This window comes from Lucilia cuprina, chromosome 2 (genome assembly GCF_022045245.1).
Source record: "Lucilia cuprina isolate Lc7/37 chromosome 2, ASM2204524v1, whole genome shotgun sequence".
Taxonomy (NCBI): domain Eukaryota; kingdom Metazoa; phylum Arthropoda; class Insecta; order Diptera; family Calliphoridae; genus Lucilia; species Lucilia cuprina.
In genome coordinates, this window is record NC_060950.1 from 53,185,519 (window position 1) to 53,212,259 (window position 26,741).

General features: G+C 31.5%; 1 protein-coding gene across 1 annotated transcript; it reads left to right on the top strand.

Annotated features, from left to right (window-relative positions):
* The first annotated feature begins 1,033 nt into the window (after nt 1–1,033).
* Nucleotides 1,034–25,363, top strand: LOC111684330 (plasmanylethanolamine desaturase). Its single transcript, XM_023446478.2, has 6 exons — nt 1,034–1,317; nt 19,969–20,128; nt 21,917–22,128; nt 22,189–22,407; nt 22,471–22,640; nt 24,775–25,363. Exons 2-6 carry the CDS (start codon nt 19,969–19,971, stop codon nt 24,863–24,865), a joined length of 852 nt encoding a protein of 283 aa, XP_023302246.1. The 5' UTR covers nt 1,034–1,317; the 3' UTR covers nt 24,866–25,363.
* Nucleotides 25,364–26,741: the final 1,378 nt, after the last annotated feature.

The following is a 26,741-nucleotide window of genomic DNA, read 5'->3' on the forward strand; positions in this document are numbered from 1 at the left end:
TTTGGAATGATGTTTGTTCACAATATCCAATCAGTGTTCATGAGGGACCCAATATTTAACATCGTTCTCAAAATTTGGGATCGAATTTCGACAAAAGCATTTTACTATATGATCATCATGCTCTACATATTTACCATTCAGAGAAGGCTTTTTGCTCTTATCTCATTTGGCTGTAGAATTTTAGTGGACCTACCCGAAATTATGCTATTATTCCAAGTGATTGAATGTTTTTAAATCAGCATTTAACGGGTTTCAACACTCGTCAAGTTAACAACATCAAACTGTCTTTCCAATATACCAACTACATTATACATATCACGTACGATGTACACCTAGTAGCTTGGTACCTAATAATTCCCTTAAAACATTTAAATTAACGGAAAATAACTTTAAATTGGAAGAAAAATAGAAGAAACTAAAGCTAACAAAAAAACTTCAATAGTTTTTCAAAAGAAAGCTTATTGCGTGTCATACAAAAACAAAAATAACAAATTTTTCTGCCACTATTAAAGAAACAACAATAACAATACCAAAATCTCCAATTGAACTGTTATTGTAATCGTGGTCGTTGTCGTCGGTAGTTGAGTGGTTGCTTAAACAAATACAACTTATAGTATCGGGCAGTAGTAGTATTTATGGAGCCGCAGCGAAAGGACACAAATTTAACGAATTTCAATTTTTAGATCACGTGCCTTATAAACTTAATACTATATATGTAGTGTGTATGTATGTATATATAAATATATATATGCATATATGTATATAAATGTATATAGTGTTATAGTTACATTTAAATTTAAGTGAATTATTATTAGAGTGTATGTGTGCATGTGTGTGTGTGTCGTGCCAGTATTAGCCTGTAGCCTTCTAACAAGACGGGCTGACTGGGGCACACAAAACAAAGTTATTAAAAGTTCAAAAAAATAAATGAAACTTAACTGAAATAATAAGAAAATGAAATTTTGTTTTAAGTTACATTTAATACATGTATTAATCAATATTTAAAGAATAACTGAAATTCATTATTTTATTTCAATTAATACCTTTTATAAATTGAAATGAATTGATAACCCCGTACCTATAATATACATACATATATATATAAACAAACCTACATACTTATGAACACACTCGTCAGCATTCGAAATTGATATTGAAACGAGGTTGTTGATTGTATATAGTAAGTAGTTGGATTAGAATAGTGCTTTTTGAAACGTTTAAAGGAGCTTATAGAAACTACTTATAATAAACTAAAAATATACAAAATAATAAAAAAACGGGGCTATAAACAATTGACGCCAGTGTAACGTGTTTGAGGTGAGTGAGTCAATTTAGTTTTTTTTTTCATTTATTACTACCAAGCTATTAACAAACTAATTTTTACTAAAATCATTGAATTTGTTAAGAAATATTTCGTAGGAAATGCTACAAAAACATCATTATCATTAATCCAAATAAAATCCATTAATTTCCCTAAATATTAACTGTTCATTAGTTAAATAAAGAAAAAAACCAAGAATACATAACAACAAATTTAATAAATAATTATTCATCATTCAATAGAAAAGCATAAAATTATTGTTAAATATCTTCATTTAGTATTAGTTTCAACGTAAATAACAAAGAAACGGAAGTGGAAATAAGTCAAAAATAGAATTAAAATAAAAAAAAAAAATAAATAACTTACATTCACCATACCATCAAAACTAACACACACACACTCATACACAAATACTTGGGAAATCATCCTTAAACACTATGACACACAAACCCATAGACGAAATAATCCTCGTGCACCCATCAAACAAATCAAAGCTTATTCAAATGTCGACACCATATAACCCATTGTACACTTCACCATTTATAAATACTTACATATTTTTACCCTAATGATGACGAAAATATTTTTGGCGAAAAAAAGTCACATTTTTCTTTTCTTCGGTTTTCCATAAAGCTCAGGAAATTGTGACTACAAACAAAATTTTTGCTTAACAAACGAAAGTCATGAATGGTAAGAGGAGACATTTGATTTTTAACTTATAACTGTTAGAGTGGCCATTTGCAAAGAAATAACAGTTTGCTTTAGAATCACTATATGAGCCTGAAGTACATTTGTATATGTATTTATAACTAAAAGATTAGTTTATTGAATAGTCAATAACCTAGTTCATTAACTAATCAATCTTTAAAATTCGATGCGAAACCAAAAAAAGCAATGGTTTTTGATTTTTCGTATACATGAGGTATTCTACTTTTTAGTTTCTCTTGATCTACATTATTTGGTTCCCTAAGTTCCAAATTCAAGTTTCAATTTCTAATCGTTTAGATATTATAGATTTATTTCCACTTATTTTTGACACTCCCCGCATTATGCTTTGCATTTAGATCTACAGCAAAATGCTATTTTATTGTCCTTCGGGTGTTATTGCAATTTCGGGGAAAAAGGTGCTACCAGTACCTCTAGTTAGTCGGGATAATAAACTGGTAATAATTAAATGTATCCTCGGCCTTTCTCGGAATGATTTGTCATGAAGTCGAACTAAAGTATCACATAATCTGGTAACACGGGAACCGGTAGCCTGCATGGCATTGTTTCGGAATTTGTCTATTAGGTATTGGCTGTAGTTCAAACCAAACCCTTTGGGAAGATAATGTCGGTTAAAAGTCTGATACACGGTAAAGTCTACGATTCGGGATAAGTTCGGTAAAGTTGACGATGTCAACAGATACCCTACAGGGAAATGTGAGTTGATGTCTAGTGCATTATACCTGTACCTGTAGTGAGTGTGTCGAATGTTATTCTCTTTGAATGTGGATGATGAATAGGAAGTGTGCTGTATTGAATGGCGTAAGGTATCTTATAAAAGTGATACCATTGAATTGTCCCTCTTGTCAAGTTCAGGGTTTATTATGATCATAACAGATATACAACAGTGGGTTATTTGTGAGCTACATAGAACAAGTCCTCGGATTATTTTATGGGTTTGTGTTTAGGTCTTTCGAACACCTCTCTAGTAGCCGACTCCCATCTGAGTGGTTGTAAACGGAAGTGATGTTTTGGCATCTCCGAAGTTATGCAATGGGGCAGAGATGGTTCGATTAACACTTATTTGCTTCTGACAAATTCCTTGACAGAATTATAATGACATTAATGATGGTTCCTAATGTAATAGGTAACCTTTAGGTTATCTTCTCACTCATTTCAGTAATAATGTTGGGTAATGATGCAATGCAGTACTACAAATGACAATGTTCAGAGTTTTAGTTTGACCTTTAGAAGTCGTCAGAAATATTCTTATGATTGCATGCATCTCCGCTAGCGGTCTACTATGGCACATATTAGAAGGACTAGGTACTGGATCTTTGTGCTTGATCCGGCATAGTTATTTACAAAAATTCTATACCAAGGTGCGGTTGAAAAGTTCTACTGTATGGTAAAGTCAGGAAGAGTTTATCAAAGACTGTGACTAGACATCACTTTTAAGAATGTCTGGCGCCCATGCCACATTTTTGATGTAATATAAACACCTTTTAATATAGAAATAGAAACAGCTTGATGTCTCTATTTCTCTATATAGAAATAGAAACAGCTTGATGTCTCTATTTCTATCAATTTTGTTCTTCAAATTTTCCAATGTTTTTATGAGTATTTTTTCTTAAAACTTTTATCTTAGACTGTCAGAATACATTTGATCCTTATAATGATTCTTCTTAATTAGGTCGATATTCCTAAGTATTTAACATATTTTTGAGACAATTGTTCAATTCACAATCAAGTTGTATATTGTATCTACTAAAGTGTAGTAACAGCGTTTGTGAACAGATTTTTCTATCAAGTCATAAGTTTATGTTCACAATAAAAAAACAATCAAAACAAACAATGTCAAAAGTAAAAAACCAAATAATATTAAACTAATTAAACGAGCAAAATAAACCAAATTAATTTCTTTTTATTTAAAATTCTATTATTTTCGTTATTTCACATTTTAAACTAATGAATAAACAGTTTTTAATGAAATTTTTGTTTTGATTTGGTAAACAGCTGTTTGTTTGTAATTTCTGTGTTACCATTTTATCGTTTTTTATGCCAAAATCGATTGAATTTTTTATTTATTTGCTGAAATAAACAATTGACAACACTGAATTTTCTTACGACATTCCAAAAACATATGAAAAATTGTCGTAAGAGTTGTATAGAACTTTTGCATAGAAAATACCAACAACATTGTTATGACTATTGAAGCAGCTGCTGACATACAACGCATACAACGCTACAACATCTATTGTGAATTGAACAAATGTTTATAAGCTCATCATCTCAGGTCAATATTAAGGCAATTCTGAATGTATCTGACGTAGTAGTGCTTCATTCATAAGAAAAGGTATCCCCTTGACATTAGAAAGAAGAAAAACTGATAATGATCTTTGTAGCATCTTTGGTAATATGCCATACTTGCTTACAATGAAAGTTTAATGAAAAAGTATTGAAAAAAAGATAATAAATGTCGTATGATTTATATTTTTTGTGTTTACACTTGGAATAAAATGATAACAAAGTAAGATGAAGACAGCTGTTTTCTATCTGTTTCTGTTATTCTATTCGTATTCTTCTACACAGATCATATTACTTGTGTGCTCGTGATAAGCCGGCTTAAGTTATCTTTTTGGTGAATAACTACTTAAATAAATTCTATATATATATATATATATATCTATTTTGATGAAATTTCAGGAAGGACTTATTTAACTTCCGGGAGACTAATATACTTTTTTAGTTCGGGGATGTTCTCGGTCCTATTTCAATTTCAGCAGGATACATGATGCGACATTATACGTTCTACTACTACTGGTTGAGGTATGTCAATATTCCTGTCGGTGCAATAATTGGCTTCATTTGAGTTTGAAAACTCCTATATATTTGTCATACCATCTAGTTATGAAGAGAATTCCTTGGTTTAGTGGTGTACTTAGTGCAATCAAATATGTCACGGTGGATCAGGATGTAGTCATCAAAATCTCTCCGAAGTTTAATGCATGTCCGTATTATTCAAAAGTTTTATACATTATTTGCTTAGCCAGAATTTCTTTAGCGTCTGATAGAGAAAGCTTACTAGTCTATAAATTGTGAGGATGACGCGGATTCAATGAAACTTTTGTTCTTCGGAAAAACTTTAATGATCAAGTAAGGGCTTGATCATGAGTCATTAATTTAACACGGTGATTACATTAGAGCAAGTACTTACCGCGCTCTCTTACATATAGGGAGGTTAAGATGTACTACTTAGTAAGTAGCGTCTACTACTAGTCTTCACACAAAAATACAATTCTTTCTGTTTGTAAAAATATAAAATTTTAAAACAAAATATCAAGTCTAAAAAGTAAATACTTGGATCCATACGTTTGTAAGTCATTACTAGACACCTTATTTGCTATTCATACGGTAGTTGATGTTGGGTATGTACAAGCAATTATCATATTTTGCGGGGAATATACTATGTGATGTATAGAAATACTTACATATGTTATTCTCTTTTCAGTTATACAGGGCGTATAATTAATTTTAATTCATATAACTAAAAAATGTTACGTATTCGTATAATATCTGTTGCCGTTTAAAAAAAGAAACATTTAAGGTAATGATTTAAAATTTTGTTATTTTAACAATATGTTAAAATAAAAGTATATATTTTATACGTTTTACCAAATAAATTTTATTTCCTTCTATATTATTCATGAATTTATCTCAAACATAATAATTTCAACAACTAATAAATAAATATACAAAAAATTAAATCAATTTTGTTCAATCAAAACAAACCGAAAAAATAAATGGATAACAGCAACAACAAACTAAAGCACTGACTTTAACTAACAAATGGTCAGTCTAGTCTAGACTACTGGTGTAAAATACTAGCAAATATAAACAACAATACAACAACATTATAAATAAATATATATTTATATATATCCTTGTTGCAGGTATGAGTGTCATGAATGGCTGTCTGTCTTTTTGACAGTCTTTAAGTCGTTTAGTTGGTTATTCATTTATTTATTATTCTTTTACAAACAGGCGTTAGTGCTCCAACACCCCTTGTATTTCAACTGTTTTGTTTACCTAATTTTTAGCCGTTAAAGCAAATAAATACACAATTTGAAGGAAATTTGCAAAAAGTTCGTTGTCGTAGTCGTGGTCGCATTGTCAAAACTAAAACACACCCATTGAGGGCATAATAATATAATATTTTAATGTACTCTACTACTTGTATGTGTGTGTGTAATATTCAGTTTACTATTTTAGGAATAGATTTGATAGCTGTTGGTTGGTAAATAGTACGAATTGTTAGTACTTTTTTTGTTAAGAATTGGAATATTATGTTTTTATTTAGGTTTTTGGTATAAATACATATTGTTACTTCCAAAGAAGCGAAAAAGAAGTAGAATTTACTCCATGGAAGTACTGAAAAAGACCTGAAGAAGTAATGATTTTAACACAGACTTATCATAGGAGCGATGTCCTTTATATTTGACTCCAAATTCATTACATCTGAAGTCATTCTCAGGCAGTCATTTTTATGTTTTTTTTTTTTAATGTTATTAGGAAGTAAAATTGTAGTATTATAGAATACAACTAATTTGATACAAATATTAACATAAATAAAAAATACACGCATTAATTAATTAAAAAAATCAAGTAAAAAAATACTTAGTTCTACTTTTGAAGTAGTGATGAATGTTATTCTTTTGGAAGTACTTCGTTTTATTTTTGCTGGGTTAGGGAACCATTGAACCACACAATTTTGTACTGCAGTTGCCCGTATTACTTGTAATAGCTGGTCATGCTTGAGGTTGATTTTGGTTCAATGCAGTAGTTATTTTTTAAAACCAAAATCGCATAGAGAAAATGATAGAAGTTGCAAATTTTGCAGTTGGGAAATTGTCAGAAAGACACTTGGATGTTTTCCGTCATTAATGATTTGATAATGCAACTGATCTACATGAATTGATGAAATTTTGGGAAAGACTTATTTACCTTCCGGGAGACAAATACTAATTGAGTATACTTTTTTAGTTTGGGGAAGTTCTCGGTCCTAAAACAATTTCAACAGGATACATGATGCGACATTATACGTGCTACTATTACTGGTTGAGGTATGTCAATATTCCTGTCGGTGCAATAATTGGCTTCGGTTGACTTTGAAAACTCCTATATATTTGTAATACCATCGAGTTGTGAAGAGGATTCCTTGGTTTAGTGGTGCATTTCGTGCAATCAAATATGTCTCTAAGTATGGCTGTCGAATCAACAGAGCCTTATGATGTGATTGAGTGGGCTTTTAATAGTTGAGGAATGTGCTTGGGTGGATCAGGATGTGTGAGCATTTCTTATGAAAGCGGAGTTTCTTATTTTTGTGGTTCATATCGGATGTAATGTGTGAGGTTAGTGATATAGAAGGTTTAATCCCATACTCTTTCTTTCTAAGAGTTTTTCTTTAAATGGCCTAAGGGAATAGTGGCAGACCGTGTTTTGTCCATCCAGTGAATAAAAAAGAGGTGATTAAGTACATTGAAATTCTTGTCTGCTTGTGAATTCAAATTTACGAATATGTAAAAAGTACTATATTGATAAAAAAAAAAGTACCCAATATTGTATCAACTCTTAATTGTAAATTTACTTACTCACTTACGGTTTAGTAAAAATAACTACAATATGTAAAAATCTAAATAACATACATTGACAAGCAAATATTGTGTACATACATACACATTGGTAGCATTAGGGTGGATCGGAAAAAGGCCTCTAATTAAGCCAATAAAGAAGAAAGGAAAAATGTAAAATTTTTCTTAGAATTATATTATGCAATTCTAGTAAAATAAATAGTTTCGTAATTGTATTAACTTTAAAAGAAATGTTACTTAGATGCTTATTAATACTTTAGACTCGAAAGAGTTTCAGAGTTTCACTGCCCTCTTTACATGTTCTACATTCTTCCATTTTTCCTTAGTATCCAGTACCATCATGCTATACTCGGACTTACTCGGACTATGTAGACTTCTTCTTTTAATTTTATTTAAGTCATTGGAGTCGTATCCAATGTTCCATTATTTCTATTCCCATATGTGAAATAGTTGCATTGTAATGTAGTTTATTTTTCCAGCTGAGGTATGACTCAGCCTGTCTAGGTTCAGTTCAAAGGTCTGCTTCCTTTGAATGAAAATACAAATATTTAAAATGTGATGTGTAATTTGGAACAAAGCTTTATTATTGAAACCTTAAACTACTTATGATCTACTTAAGTGTACGATGGCTATTCGGGAGATGAACGTTGAACGATAGTTATTTGGAGGATATTTGGGATGCGGTTATTTGGAAGGCGTTTGTTGAATGATGCTTATTCGGGAAGTGATCGTTGAACGATGATTATTCGGGAAGTGATCGCTGAACGATGGTTATTCGGCGGTGTTGACGGCGTTAGCTAGACAAGTGGGAGGGAAAGAAATTGTATCGCCGTATTCTGACGAGGTTTCTGTTAATTTCAGGGTATATTCGTTTTACGATTAGTTGTTTAATCTGCGCAGCTAAAGATAGTAACTACACGCAGTCAAGAAGAATTCGGAGGTTCTTGATTTCGACTAAAAATATAATCACAAATACTACACGAAGTCAAGAAGAATTCGTAGGTTCTTGATTTCGACTAAAAATACGATCACAAATACTACACGAAGTCAGGAAGAATTCGAAGGTTCTTGAATTCGACTAAGAATATAATCGCAAATACTACACGAAGTTAAGAAATATTCGGATGTTCTTGATTTCGACTAAGAATACGATTGCAAATTCGGAGGTTCTTGATTTAGACTATGAATATAATCGCAAATACTACACGAAGTTGAGAAGAATTCGGAGGTTCTTGATTTCGACAAAGAATATAATCGCAAATACTGCACGAAGTCGAGAAGAATTCGGAGGTTCTTGATTTCGACTAGGAATATAATCGCAAATACTACACGAAGTCAAGAAGTGTTCGGAGGTTCTTGATTTCGACTAAAAATACAATCGTAAATACTACACGAAGTCAAGAAATATTCGGAGGTTCTTGAGTTCGACTAGGAATACAATCGTAAATACTACACGAGTTAGTTACGAATGTAAGAAGAAATCGGGGGTTCTTACAATCGGCAATTCTACAAACTCACACTATTAGAGCAGGTAATGTGTTAGGTTCGGGCGGTAATTCGGTATCATACATTAGTGCAGCACGACGGCAATATCAGCTATCCCTCTAGTCACAAAACTCTGACCAATTATACATATTTCAACATAAACAAGTTAGGAATTATAAACTACTTACTTGTTTTATGGATGGTTTAATGTGTAATGTTTTGTATAATGTACTTGTTGCATGGAATGTTTAATGTAATATGATTTATATGTTGTTTTTAGATAACGTGTGAGTAGTTTGAGTCAAAATTTTACTTGTATTTTGTTTTTGTTACAATAACAAAATACAAGTAAAATTTGTGCTCAAACTACTCGCTCGGTATCTAGAAACAGCACATTAATCATACAATTTAAATATAATATGTATAGGTTTTTGTAACTGCCACGTTACAGCATAATTTCACAGTCTTTTTTACATGATCTACATTCTTCTAGTGATACTGAATATCCAGTCAGAATAATACCGACGGATTCACTCAGAGTAGTCTTCATCCATCGTTTCATTATTTCTAGTGACCATATGGAATTCTTTCACGATAAAATATGTTTTTATTAATCATGTTAAGTTTACTTTCCTCTTTTGTTAGCAATCATTCCGAATGGAATAATAATCTCGTGAAGCAGAGCTTACAACTGGAAGGGCAGTGAAAATCTGTAACAGTTTAATATAATGTTGGACTGATTATTGGAAATTAGTTAGGCCAGTAATAGCATAGAATTCAGCCTGGAACTTAGTGCTATTATCAATGTCATTAGCTTGACCCATGTTATCATACAGAGAAATCGTTTCAAATTTCTCACAATTACTATATCTAGCCCAATATGTCTAACATCATACACTGACAACGTACTCATAATCGTATAAGATGAAGTCAACTGTCATATCTCATTTCTGATAAATGTTTTGCTCTAATTATTGAATAAAAAGTTGTATCTTTTTATTCGAATAATTATAATTGGTTAAACTTATAACGTTTTTATAAAGTCTGTGGGACTAAAAATACATTTGGGTCTCCTACATATTGTCCTTGTGCATCCTATGTTATCTGTGTTGTGTCTATATTTAAACAACCGATCAAAAATTAATACCCTGTCTGTCAATAAGATATATCTGGTCAAAAAACATGGTCCACAGAATTGAAAACAATTGTAAAATTTGTAATTTGTTTTAAATAATAATAATAACGATATAAAAAATGAATTACCCTAACGCTTGTACTATATACACAAAATCTATAGAAACTCGTTTAAATGTAAATGAATGAATGAACACATGCATGTTGTGTTTGATTTTACATGCATAACACTATACGTAAGTAGTTTGAAAAGTACTTGCGAACTAATAAACATATTTTAAACTAAACATGTAAAAGTGTCGAATCGTATATAACTTTGTCATATATTGATATTATTAAATATAAGCATCAAAGATTTTTGGAATTAGGCCACTATTTTAAAATGAAAAAAAGCAGATCTACTGCGACTTATTTCTTTATTTAATTATTTAAAAAATTAAGTGAGCCATACGACTGTCAAATTTTCCATCCGTATTTTCTCTCGGTGTGTGATGGTTTCATTACATATTGCGTTTAAACGATCTCATCCGTACTCTTCTCCACAAAATTTTGACATATTACTTGTGTGATCGTGTAAAGCAGGCTTTAGTAATAAATACCAGCATACACAAATTTTGACGTTTACGACTTTTCTTTCTTTTAGATTTAGAGTTGCCATGCCATTCATACTTCCTATAAACAAAAGTCATGTGTTTTTGTTATTGTCATGTGAAAGCTAAAGAGGAACAATGCGAAGCAAATAATAACAAAAGGTTACAAATCCATAGCTAAGTTGTTTTTCCTCTTGGAACCAGAAAACGGAACCACTTCCGCAGATTTGTGTTTATATTAAAAAAAATTGTTAAAATTATCAAAATCAGCTGACATGATCTAATTTAGATCATTACTTTAGACCTCGTTTAAGCATTTTATGCGTCAAGTCATATTAAGAATATTCTGTTGTGCAACAGTTTGACTCTATAATATATTACTTCTGTAACTTGATTCCTCTTGAATGTCTATAATATTTAAAAGACTTTTCGAATTACCTTTCAAGAATATATTAACATGTAGTAGTTAGTTAGTTTACACGAAAAACTGTGTACCAACACATATAAGAAAATAGGACGAAGTAAAATTTAAATATAATTATTATAAAAATACACAACAAGAAAAAGCGATTAAACATAGTGAAAATTGCCATGAATGAATGTGTTTCAATCATGACTGACATCTTACTGAGTCAGCGTGAAAAAGGATTCATTCACACAAAAAAAAAATACATGTTTCGTTTTCTCAAGGGAGGGGGGTAAAACACATACATATTTATAACTGCAACAATTTTTACGTGAAACACTATTTGACATTACGCCTGTATGTATATGTGTGTATTACGAACGAATCGATTTATAATATACCCTACACCACTTTAGTGGGGAGGGTAAATTGGGTTTGTGCTGATGTTTGTAACATACAAAAATATTCGTCCTATACCCACCTTAAAGTATATCAATCGTCTTAGAATAGTTTTTTGAGTCGATTAAGCTATGTTCGTCCGTCTGGCAGGCTGGTTTTGCGCAAGGTGCAGGTCACAATTTTCAAGATAATTTGATGAAATTTGGCACACACTCTTTTTTGGCCCAAGGACGAAGCATACTGAATATGGATAAAATCGGTTCATTATTTAGCCTAGCCCCCATACAACCGTACTATTTTAAATAGCGATCTTCTCGAAAGCATTTCTAACAGAATTAATAAAGTTTCCGATCTCGCCGATATCTGGGGTCCTCTAAAAACTGATTTCAACAGACAGACAGACGGACATGGCTTAATCGACTCCGCTATCTATAAGAATAAAAAAATATATATACTTTATAGGGTGGGAAAATTATATTATAGAAATTACAAACGGAATGAAAAACTTATGTATACCCTTATCACAAAGGTGAAGGGTATAAAAAGCAAATCAAATTTTAAATAATTCCCATTTGGTGTAGAGTATCATATGGTCGGCTAAGCCCGACTATACATTCATACTTGTTTATTAATTAATTTTGTAGTTGAAAATTAGATCCCTCTTTTCGCCACTTACCTAATAAAAGTATGCGTGTAAAATTATAAATAAATAAACAATTACAAAATTTAATTAATAGTTTATTGATTTTTAAGAAAGAAATTTATTTAAAAATTTACCAGCTTTTCCAGACGTTTATTTTTATATTTGTATATGTTGACAGTTTATTTAAGATTCTAGAAAATATTCCTCAAAAAAAAAAAAAATAAAAATAAAACAAATGCTGCTGGTAAAGTGGCATCCAGTAAATTAAATTCACGACAACACTTTTAAGTGTTGGTGTCATTAAAACGCAATTAGAAAAAACGTATCAGGACACCCTACAACATTAGCATTATTTTCTATATGTAGTTTTCTTTAAAGTTTATCATGATAGTAGGTATATTCTTAATAATAAACTGCCCCAAAATAAGTAAGGTGTGTCTGTACATTAGAAGTTGACAAACAAATTAGGCAAAACTTTTAAGGATTATAGTTTAATGAGATTAATGTATTATGACGACATTTATTAAATGTTGTTTCTACTTAAAGTTTTTAATTTGAATTGTAATTTTTAAAGAAAGAAACGAGTTGTAGAAATGTTTTTAATTAAAATAAGTAATAAATACATTTATATCACGAAGGAAAAAACAAAAAAATAAAAAACAAATCATTTATCTGTAGTGGAGATTTTAAGATAGGATAAACCTTTTTTTTAAGGTTCAGGTTTTTGGCTTACGATAACCTATGTAAGTAGATAGTTTGATCGTAAGCTTGTTGTTGAGTTTTTATATGAAAACCACGAATCAGCTGATACGTTACTTTACGCAACGTAGAAAATAACTGAGCCGTTTCCAGTAGCCCGCTTGGGCCGGATTCTTGCGTTTATTGTTGTATTTGCTACGTTAGCTTGCGAATAAGTCAATGCTGGTGCATCTGACTAACTAGAATTCATCATTTTTCTTTCTTAGACATCATGGGGTGGGTAGGAGTTTTTGCATTTTTCGCCTACTGCCAGGGCAATCAGCTGCCGTCTCACTGGTAGCAAACAGACATCTATCCGCCTAATAAAGAATAGACTCTTAATGAAGTTTGTACTTGCAGTGACCTCCGGTAGGTTAGTGGTTAGTGTTATAGTCTAGTAGACCGGAGGTGGTGGGTTCGATTCCTACCCGTGGCACTGGTTGAGGAGCGCACAACAGGCCCGATTGAGGCCTAAGTGTATTTCTTCGGATTTGATGTGTATACATTCTCCTTTCAAACTAACTAACTAACTTGTACTTGCACTTTTAGGTGCTGAAATCCTAAATGATTTAGACAAACTACTCTACTGATGGTTCTGTCTCAATGACGGCAGAAGCAATCATCAAAGTCCTACTGACGGATTGTCCATATGTAAAGATTGGTGGGTGGGAGTTAGTCTGTCAGATGTGGAGTATGATTATAAGTTGAGCGTGCAAACTTTTAGTTCTTTATATGTTTCTTCCATTTTTTATTTAGTTCATATGGAACCCCTGCAAAAGTTAAGACTACTCCGTACAAGCGTGTAAAGAATGTTTCCCAATAGACTAGAACTAGACTAAAACTACTCAAAATAAATATATGACGACTACATAATCTTTCCATGCTTTACATCAGACTAATTCCAAATTACAGGTGGTGCACAACATTTCCTTATGTAATGCAGGCTATGGACCATGTTCTTAAAAAATAAAAATTGTCCATACATATGAACTACTAAAGGGATCATGAAGTGTATAATGTTTTCAGACGAATAGATTTGCGAATACCTAAAAGACTCATGTACTCCAACATTTTTGCAGTCAAGTTCCTTATATATACGACTTAAAAAACTTATTTTGTATTTTGGCGTGGCACTTAGCCTATTTTACATTTCAATACACATAAATTTTGACATTGGGTCAAAAAAAAAAAACTGATACACATGCTCAATTTCACGTTTCTAGGTTAAATACTATACAAAAATCCAAAAAGTATCTTTTGAAGAACGAAAAGGTTTCAAAAAGTCCCCTTTTATATGTTCTCACTTAATCCATACTCTACATACTTAATTTCATGTTTCTAGGTTCAATATTATAAAAAATTCAAAAAGTACCTTTTGATGAACGAAAAGTCCTCTTTTATAGATTCTCATTTACTCCAGGCTCTACATGGTTTCTAGGTTAAATTTTATAGAAAACTCAAAAAGTACCTTTTGTAGAACGAAACAATACCAAAAAGTCTCCTTTTATAGATTCTCATTTACTCCGGGCTCTACATGCTTAATTTCATGTTTCTAGGTTCAATATTATACAAAAATCCAAAAAGTAACTTTTGAAGAACGAAAAAGTACCACAAAGTCCCCTTTTATAGGTTCTCACTTAATCCATCCTCTACATACTTAATTTCATGTTTCTAGGTTCAATATTATAGGAAATTAAAAAGTACCTTTTGAAGAACGAAAAAAGTACCAAAAAGTACCCTTTTATAGATTCTCATTTACTCCGTCCTCTACATACTTAATTTCATGTTTCTAGGTTCAATATTATAGGAAATTAAAAAAGTACCTTTTGAAGAACGAAAAAGTACCAAAAAGTACCCTTTTATAGATTCTCATTTACTCCGGGCTCTACATGCTTAATTTCATGTTTCTAGGTTAAAATTTTATAGAAAACTCAAAAAAGTACCTTTTGTAGAACGAAACAGTACCAAAAAGTCTCATTTTATAGATTCTCATTTACTACGGGCTCTACATGCTTAATTCATGTTTCTAGGTTCAATCTATATATATAAAATTCTAACGTTACTGACTGACTGACTGACTGATTGACTGATTCATCATCGCACAGCCTAAACGGTTAAAGCTAAAGAGGTCCCCTTTTATAGATTCTCATAAAAAGTACCTTTTGTAGAACGAAACAGTACCAAAAAGTCTCCTTTTATATATTCTCATTTACTACGGGCTCTACATGCTTAATTTCATATTTCTAGGTTCAATATTATACAAAAATCCAAAAAGTACCTTTTGAAGAACGAAAAAAGTACCAAAAGTCCCCTTTTATAGGTTCTCACTTAATCCATCCTCTACATACTTAATTTCATGTTTCTAGGTTCAATATTGTAGGAAATTCAAAAAGTACCTTTTGAAGAACGAAAAAGTACCAAAAAGTCCCCTTTATAGATTCTCATTTACTCCGGGGTCTACATGCTTAATTTCATTTTTCTAGGTTAAATTTTATAGAAAACTCAAAAAGTACCTTTTGTAGAACGAAAAAGTACCAAAAAGTCCGCTTTTACAGATTCTCATTTTCTACGTGCTCTACATGCTTAATTTCATGTTTCTAGGATCAATATTATAAAAAACACAAAATTTACCTTTTGAAGACCCGAAAAAATACAAAAAAGTGCCCTTTTATAGTTTCTCACTTAATCTAGGCTCTAAACGCTTAATTTCATGTTTCTAGGTTCAATATTATAGAAAATTCAAAATGTACCTTTTAAAGAATGGAAAAGTACCAAAAAGTCCCCTTTTATAGGTCCTCACTTAATCCGGGCTCTACATGCTTAATTTCACGTTTCTAGGTTCAATATTATACAAAAATCCAAAAAGTACCTTTTGAAGAAAGAAAAGGTTTCAAAAAGTCCCCTTTTATATGTTCGCACTTAATCCAGGCTCTACATACTTAATTTCATGTTTCTAGGTTCAATATTATAAAAAATTCAAAAAGTACCTTTTGATGAACGAAAAGTCCCCTTTTATAGATTCTCATTTACTCCGGGCTCTACATACTTAATTTCATGTTTCTAGGTTCAATATTATAGGAAATTCAAAAAGTACCTTTTGAAGAACGAAAAAGTACCAAAAAGTCCCCTTTTATAGATTCTCATTTACTCCGGGCTCTACATGCTTAATTTCATGTTTCTAGGTTCAATATTATACAAAAATCCAAAAAGTACCATTTGAAGAACGAAAAAGTACCAAAAGTCCCTTTTATAGGTTCTCACTTAATCCATCCTCTACATACTTAATTTCATGTTTCTAGGTTCAATATTATAGGAAATTCAAAAAGTACCTTTTGAAGAACGAAAAAGTACCAAAAAGTCCCCTTTTATAGATTCTCATTTACTCCGGGCTCTACATGCTTAATTTCATGTTTCTAGGTTCAATATTATACAAAAATCCAAAAAGTACCATTTGAAGAACGAAAAAGTACCAAAAGTCCCCTTTTATAGTTTCTCACTTAATCCATCCTCTACATACTTAATTTCATGTTTCTAGGTTCAATATTATAGGAAATTCAAAAAGTACCTTTTGAAGAACGAAAAAATACCAAAAAGTCCCCTTTTATAGATTCTCATAAAAAGTACCTTTTGTAGAACGAAACAGTACCAAAAATTCTTCTTTTATATATTCTCATTTACTCCGGGCTCTACATGCTTAATTTCATGTTTCTAGGTTCAATATTATACAAAAATCCAAAAAGTACCTTTTGAAGAACGAAAATGTACCAAAAAATCCCCTTTTATAGATTCTCATTTACTCCGGGCTCTACATGCTTAATTTCATTAACGAAATAAAAAATTCTATTCCAAAATGTTGCAACATCGTAGTGGGAGCCCGTTATTACGTATTTATATGTATAAGTTAATAAACCAAAATCAATGTTTTATGAAAAAAGTACCAAAAATAGGTACAATTTTCACCCCTTAAACATCCGAATAACCAAAAAGTACTAAATTTATATTTTTATTTTTTCGTCAAGTTATGAAGGAGTCAAAAATATTGTTTGAATGTTCACTGGTTTAAAAGATACATGGGGTGCAAAAAAAGTACCAAAATACAGTTTTTACCCGTTTATTCCCTAAAGGGGCCGAAATTGAAAAAAGTACCAGACACCTGTCCGCTTATTTTTTAAATGAACGACGATAAGCTTTAAACTATTTTTGTATCTTTTCTAGTTTAGGAGATATGAGGTTACCGATTTTACCCGTTTTTACCCTTTTTTACCCCCTAAACATTCGAATTTCCAAAAATCCCGTCTTAGTGGATCTATTTGGTGGGAGACCAACCCCCTGTCCAAATTTCAGCTCTTTAGCTTTAACCGTTTAGGCTGTGCGATGATGAATCAGTCAATCAGTCAGTCAGTCAGTCAGTCAGTCAGTAACGTTAGAATTTTATATATATAGATAACTCAAAGAAAAGAGAATATTTAACAGAGATTTTGCATTTATTATAATGTTGGCAGGTTAAACTTTTAATGTCATAATAGGTTTTTTAAAACAAGATATCTTCGAGCTAATATAACGTCCCAAATGTTACAAAAATCTTTATAATACAATATCTTTTATGTGATGAAGAAATTATGTTGGTAAATTTGGAATCAGCGTAGCTCAGTGTTATACTTGATCTCTTGATTAAACATTTGTGGGTCTGTTATATCAGCCTACAAAAAAAAAAAAAAAACACAACACTGAGTATGATAAATATTAATTAATTATAATTAAATATTACGTATACGTCAAACAAGATTTGTAATTTTAAACCAAAAACAATTACGAATAGTTGTCATAATAATCATTTAAAATTGTGGACATTTAAGTGAAATTTTGATGGGGACTTTTCATAGGGGCTAGGGTCATATGAGGACCTTTAATTATAGAATTCGTTAGGGTCATCAAGTCTAGCATAGAACTTAATGTTGCAGCTTTTTGTCGAGATACGAGTATATTAGCGTTACAAACATCAGCACAAACCCAATATACCCATCCTATTAAAATGATGTAGGGTATTAAAATGCTTGATTTGAGCATAAGCTGTCATGTTCTTCAATATTAAAAGCTGTAGGATTCGAGAATTTGACTATAGGTATATTTTTAAATTTTAAATTGTACATGAAATAGCACACATGGTTCTATTTGTAATACATGAAATTACATGTAAAGAGAGAGAGAGAGAGCGCGGAAAATCACACTGTTAAACTTACGAACCAATCAAAGATACTATTCTTCAGGTATTACTATAAGATAGGATGGGGACATTATTTACTTGTGTGAAATCTCCAGCTGGAAATAAAAATTACTTGTTCCATGTGCACAAATACAAGTTTTATAATAAATTCTTTAAAACTATGTACATGAAGTTCATAATTATGTGAAACACCTACAATTACTTGTACCACCTCAGATTAAATTTGTACAATTTACTTCCGTTAACTTTATGAATACTATAAAAAAGGCAACTAAAATATTACTGCAGTTTACTCTACAATACTGTAAATATTTCATTATCGAAAAACTTACCCGGAAGTGTCTTCCACCCGATAAGGCGAGAGCATTTAAACGCCAAAGTATTATTACCCTGATCTGTAAGTTCAACTGTTCCCTGATGTAAGAGTCTGCCAAGATGCATGTGGTATTGACTTCTACAAGACACCCCGAATTTAGTTTTAAAAGTGTTTAAGAGAATCTGTTTTCTGTATATTTTGATTTTGTAATATATGAAGTATCTTCCAACTATCATCTACTTATAATACAGAAGTGAGTAAGAAGTATAAATTTAAATGACTAAAGTTCTTATTATTGTAAAATGTCTACATACTATCTTCTGACTAACATTTAGAAGTGTGTAACAGTTTTTAGGCTTTCAAATGTGACAATGGCACTGAAGTATGATTGTATAAGGTCGTTTGACTTCAACACATACATATATATGTATATATATTTGCACATGTTGGTTTCCTTCAACAATAAGTTCATAATTTAAACACCTCTAACTGCTGGGTTTGCATTTTTAATGATCAAGGAGTTATAATGTATTTATAACAGACAGTTATTTTTATTTGAAATTTAAAAGAAAGTGATTCATTACGAAATGTCGCCCCCATTTCTCACATTTTAATTGTGAAAATTGGTTGTAATGTTGATGTTTAATAAAATCGAAATGGTCACGTATAAGCCTACAGAATTTGGTCAAATTAAAGAGATTTTTACTATTGATATCCATTATATAGAAGAATTTCTTACAATGTACTAATTAATTTAAAAAGTTTGGAATTCTGGAACTATGGCAAATGTAGGTCAAAATAAGGGCACATTTTCTGTATTTTTTAATATATTAAAACGTGATGTTTATAACTACTTGCATACAAAACAATAAATAAATTTAATTTTATTTCTAAACAATTTAAATTCGACAATTATTCTTGGCCATCCCTATTCAGTAAGCACATACTGTAAATATTTCGTAAATATACATACAAATACACTCGCATGCGTATGTTTTTATGTATGTACATACATATATGTTCATATATGTATTTATACAAACATTTTCCTAAAGGGTTGTCGTTCGCTGTCGTGCCTACGTGTAAATGTTCAGACAAATAAATTTACCTTCAACACGTGTCCGATTCTCACTTAGGCCAACAACAGGTGTAATCTCAGCCAAAAATTCTCATGCCAACAATTTAACAAGCAGTTTTTCTTTGTCTTAACTGAAAAAAAGGAAAAATAATTTTAAAACACATAAAATAAAAAGATAAAAACTAAAACTAATATTGCGCAGTTGAATTTTTCGATATTAAAATTTCAACAATTATTTGTTTTTACTTCTTTTCATTTTCGATAATCAAACATAAAAGATGTCCTTAAAAAGTGATCAGGAGATATTGGAAAATTCAATGCACGAAGATGATCCAAATGGCAATTCCGCACTGGAGCAGACATTTACAGAGAAAGCTTCACCGCGATGGGGTCCTCAGCATAAGGGAGCTCAAGAGTTGGCAAAATTATATAGTCCAGGTATTTAATTAATATTATTTTTTAAAACTGGACTTTAGTCTCTACCATAGACTGGTATTGGACTATTGTCTCGACTTTACATAGACTAGACTATAGTCTCGACTACTGAATAGACTATAGCTATGACTATAGACTGGACTATAGTCATGACTAAAGACTTGACTATATACTAGAATACACCCACGACTATTGAATAGACTATAGCCACGACTATATACTGAAATAAAGTCTTTAATTTATAAAATGGACTATAGTCATGACTATAGACATGACTATAGTCTTGACTATAGACTGTTCTATAGTCTTGACTATAGACTGTTCTATAGTCTTGACTATAGAATGTTCTATAGTCTTGACTATAGACTGTTCTATAGTCTTGACTATAGACTGTTCTATAGTCTTGACTATAGACTGTTCTATAGTCTTGACTATAGACTGTTCTATAGTCTTGACTATAGACTGTTCTGTAGTCTTGACTATAGACTGTTCTATAGTCTTGACTATAGACTGTTCTATAGTCTTGACTATAGACTGTTCTATAGTCTTGACTATAGACTGTTCTATAGTCTTGACTATAGACTGTTCTATAGTCTTGACTATAGACTGTTCTATAGTCTTGACTATAGACTGTTCTATAGTCTTGACTATAGACTGTTCTTTAGTCTTGACTATAGACTGTTCTATAGTCTTGACTATAGACTGGACTATAGTCTTGAGTAAAGACTGGACTATAGACTGGACTATAGTCTTGACTATAGACTGGACTATAGTCTTGACTATAGACTGGACTATAGTCTTGACTATAGACTGGACTATAGTCTTGACTATAGACTGGACTATAGTCATGACTATAGACTGGACTATAGTCATGACTATAGACTGGACTATAGTCATGACTATAGACTGGACAATAGTCATGACTATAGACTAGACTATAGTCTTGACTATAGACTGGACTATAGTCATGACTATAGACTGGACTATAGTCATGACTATAGACTGGACTATAGTCATGACTATAGACTGGACTATAGTCATGACTACAGACTGGACTATAGTCATAACTATAGACTGGACTATAGTCATGACTATAGACTGGACTATAGTCATGACTATAGACTTGACTATAGTCATGACTATAGACTGGACTATAGTCATGACTATAGACTGGACTATAGTCATGACTATAGACTGGACTATAGTCATGACTATAGACTGGACTATAGTCATGACTATAGATTGGACTATAGTCATGACTGTAGACTGGACTATAGTCATAACTATAGACTGGACTATAGTCATGACTATAGACTGGACTACAGTCATGCCTATAGACTGGACTATAGCCATTACTATAGACTGGGCTATAGCCATTACTATAGACTGGGCTATAGTCTTGACAATAGACTGGACTATAGTCATGACTGGACTATGAGTCTTGACTATAGACTAGACTAGATTATAGTCTTGACTATAGACTAGACTATAGTCTTGACTATAGACTGAACTATAGTTTTGACTATAGACTGGACTATATTTTTGACTATAGTCTTGATTACAGACTGAACTAAACTACTGACTAGAATATAGTCTACAGTATGGACTAAACTATAGTCTACACAAAAGGCTAGACTATAGTGGAGACTATTGACTGGGTTAGAGTCTCGACTTTAGACTCTCTAGTCAATAAACTAGACGATAGTCTAGACTGAAAACTGTCTATAGTCCATTCTATAGAGTGCTTACAGTCAAGTCTTGAATATAGACTTATCATTTTTTACTTTTCAGGAAAACGTGCTCAGGAATTTCTTTGTGTTTATACATGTATTGCTCTAATGATAATTGATTTCATCTTAATATTAAAACACTTTCATTTCGATCGAATAATTGTCACCTGCATATCAGCTATATGTGGTATAATTACAGCCGATTTTGGTTCCGGTTTAGTGCATTGGGCAGCCGATACATGGGGTTCAGTCGAACTACCCATCATTGGGAAGGTATGCATATTAAATACATAAAAAATAATCATACAATTTAATTAACTTACTTCATTGTAGAATTTTCTACGACCATTTCGAGAGCATCACTTAGATCCTACGTCTATAACTCGTCATGATTTTATCGAAACAAACGGTGATAATTTTATGGTCAGCATTCCGATATTGGGATTTTTGGCCTATAGTTTTAATACAAAATCGCACAATGACATACAGCAAGATTTTGGTTGGATTTCGTATTTATTTTTATGTTCGATTTTTGTTGCCATGACCAATCAGGTTAGTTGCAGTTTTATCTGAGAGGGGAATGTGAAGTAATAAACTTTCTGTTTTTAATTATAGATTCATAAATGGTCTCACACCTATTGGGGTCTACCAAAATGGGTACTATTTTTGCAAAATTATCATATAGTATTGCCACGCAAACATCATCGCATCCATCATGTTGCACCGCATGAAACTTATTTTTGCATAACAACCGGTTGGTTAAATTGGCCATTGGAGAAGTTAAGGTAACTTTAATTCTATTTGGATTTTTCTATATCAATAATAAGTAAGGTTAAATAGTAGGTACATTTAAGAGTAGTAGAAAACTAAATAGTAATTAACTTTCTTTAGGGTCATTCAATATGATCGTTTTTTTATTCCAATTTACCAATTGACTTTTTTAATCCATATTTCGATTCCTATAAAAACTAGTTATGAAGGTAATAAAAGGTTGGGTTACGTGGGTTTCTCCTTAGTTAGCAAATTAACTTGGAGCCCTTGTGGTCCATTGTGATACCCTTAGAATTATCAGTTGTTTATGTTAAGATTTTTCACATAAAAAAGAATGATATCCTCCCTACTTCACAAAAAAATCCGATCATATTTGCTATTGCTGCAACTCTAAGACAGATCCAGATCATAGAAAAGGGCTCAGAAGGTAGACCATATGTTCCGACATAGATCCAATCATATAGTGACCAATAAGAGTTATGTCTGGGAACGACCCTTTTGGAAAGATAATAAAAGTTCTCTACTAAATTATTAGTAGTTGTTTTAGGAAACCTTGTTGGCTACCTATAAAACAATTGGCCGGTCAGTGGTCAATTATGCTGCTTCAGTGTGGCCCCCATTGCTGAGTGATACCCAGTGGGGAAATATTCAAAGCTGCCAAAATGCTGCCCTACGGACTGTAACGGGCTGCATGCATATAACCTCAGAACACCATCTACATGAGGAAACAAAGGTCCTCCCAGTCAAGGAACATAATGTCATGCTGACTAAACAGTTCCTCAGTCATCCCTACTTTAACATCACACAGTTGGATGTGATGTCAGGAAGGACCTTCGTGTATACGAAGAGAGCATACGAAGTTATGTTCAGGATCCCTTAGATCGGACTTCGTATACAGCAGCTTTGAATGATATTCATAGAGACGCCATCAATACCGCGGTTTCAGGTTACCGCATGAGTGTCGTTCTTGGAGGTCACCCACCGCCAATAGCAGAAATAGAGGAGAACATACCGCGGAAAACAAGAGTTGCTCTGGCACAATTGAGATCGGGATGGAGCAACAGACTCAACGCCTACTAGTCCCGCATAGACCGTGCCGTCCCCAATATATGCCCAGCTTGAGGACAGGGTACCCATGATACCCACCACATATTTAACTTTCCAGCCCACCTTACTTCACTTAGCCCAATGGATTTATGGACTAATCCTATTGAAGTAGCCCAATTTCTTGGCATGGACCTAAATACAGAACCCCCGGATTAAAAATTTTATATTTTAACTGTTACAACAACAACAACTAAATTTTTTGAGGATCTATAATTGACTATGTCCAATTCAGAAATTACTTGGATCTGGAAGCCGTTTTATGCCCAATTTAGTGTCATTCGTGTTATAATGGATTCTTACGAGTTTTTTTCTAATGTTTCGTTTGACCATGACATTCTATCTGGTATTAGTGTTATAAAGTTCCCCACATATTCTGATAAAACTTTCACCTTTAGTTTTTTATTAAGAAACATAATAATAACTTACACCACTATCACCACCTTAAACTCAGAATCACTTTCTTAGTCGATTACGACATGTCCGTCCGTCTGACTGGCTAGCTGGCTGTCCATGTAAACCTTGTGCGCAAGGTACAGGCCTCAATTTTCAAGATATGTTGATGAAATTTGGATAAAACGTGTTTTTTTCTGCATAACTAATTCGTATATTAAAATATATCATTTTCCCCAATTTAATTAGGATCGACCCATGTTTTACCTATAAATCCTAATTTAGAAAATTAGTTTTTCACCTATAAATTGCTTAAAAACTTTGGAATTAAGATAAAATTCAACATAAACATTTCTTTAGGAATAATATATAATTTTTAAAATATACTACTGGTGTAGGGTACGATATGGTTAGCCATGCCCGCCTATATTTTCCTACTTATTTTGAATTAGATTTTGGACCACTTCCTGTAGCTGGGTGAGATTCTACAAACACGAAAAAGTATTACATTTTTTTATGAATTCAAAAAACTTAAAAATTACTGCAATAATTTTGATATTACGAAGTTGAAATTTAAAATTTTATTTTATATATCAAATTTAACTTAAATTGGTTAATAATATATTAAAACTTTATTCAATACACTTTCAGATTTTGGTCACTGCTAGAGAGTCTCATCGAACATTTCACTGGACTTAAGCCACGCGATGATGACTTAAAGTGGGCTAAAAAAGTTACATAGCTATTTATAGATTACAAAAAATGGACCAATAAAATTTAATTTACGAAAACTACATACTACGACATCTAATACTATTTATTAAAAAAAAAAGCAACACAAAACAATTAAATGAAAGAATTCAACTATTTATCTTGCTGAATGTACAAAACCCCAAAAAAAGAAAGTTTAAAGAAAACAATACGGACAAAATTTTACAATTTTTGCTACATATAAAGAAAAAATTACAATAAAAAACATAATGTTTTAAATAGAAAATCACAGTTTAGGTAATTAAATGATTATTTTGTTAAAATCAAAATCCTCTTAAAGATAGGCTATACAAACTACTTAAAAAGTAACACCTAAAAGTAGGCCTTTATTTACTATTAAACCTTCTTGCAATGTATGAATATTTTACTATTATAAACTGTGATTCTCTTTTTATATTAAACGCATAATTTATTTTTACAACTTTTTATATTGTTTAAATAAGATTTAAAAAGGGAACGATTTTTTTTATTGCACAACTATTATTAAATTGTAATTTTTTCATAAAAATTTTTTAAAAAAGAAAACAAATTCATCACAATAACAATGTTTTTTTAGTATTAAGATTAACAACAACAAAAATGAACTCAAGTCAAGTTTTATTTAGTATTTTGGTTTTTTGATATTAAAAAACAAATAATTTAAGCAATATAAAAATAGAAATCAAAAATAATTAAAAAATTATATTAATATGGATTAAGATGAAATATGAAAAAAGGTACATTTTAGACCTTTTTTTTTCAAAACTATAATTTAAGTTTAATTAGTTTTAATAGTATGTTACAAAGAAAAAAAAGAAGAAAAATTGTTCATTAAATACAACTGAAAAACTCCACCACCATTGCTAAACGGGAAAAATAGGAAATTGTTTAAATGAAATCAATCAATCATTTATAAACAATTAGTAATATAATTTGTTTGTTATTATTGATATTTTTTTATAAAATTTTAGCTGTGCATGTGTTTGTACTTATAAATACGCTTGTTAAGTGTTATTTACCCATAAATATGCAATAGAAATTTATCATGTCATTCTTACTAAATACAGATTGTTATTTTCACACCCATTTGAAATAATAGGAAACAATTTAATGTTTCTCTGTGATATTGAATTCATTTTTATAATGTTGTATTTAATGATGAATAATTACGAAAAGTTATGAATTTTCCTTTATAGCTCAAAAATGTAATTTCTTTATTATACAGAAATAAGGTTAGGTTGAATGGAGGATGTGCAATAAAGTTTAGACAATTTTCTAACAAAGCCATTCGACGCAATAAAAGCTGAATTATGAAAATATGGATGAAAGAATCCCATAAAGCCTCTTGGAATAATGAAACGGTGGATAGAATCACAAAGATCCTATTGGGGGACCCTGATGAGAGCAAGAAGAGAAATCTTCTCAAAATTAGCAAGTTTTAAGTTAGTATGATGGTACGTTTGGACGTGCTGATTCAGACGAATGTAGAGCATGTGAAAGAGACAGTAAAATTCTGGAGCACTTTTTTTGCCACTGTCAGGCATTCATCGAAGTTAGATCCAAGAATCTTGGAAATAATGTTATTCCTGACTAAAACTGATTGGAAGATTCTTAGGAATTACGTCCAGGAAACTGAGTTTCTAAACATTGAAAAAAATACCCTCAGTCAAAATTTTTTCATGAAAAGGAGAGCACAACAGGCCCGATAGAGGAATAGGAGTATTTCTTCAGATTTGATTTTGTATACATCTTCCTATCAACCTAACCTAATGTTTTAATACAGGTCTGGCGTTATCGCTACTAATGTTTTTGAATACACATTTAAACTCCGCTGTATTGCCATACAAACAAAACCCTAAGAGCCAATC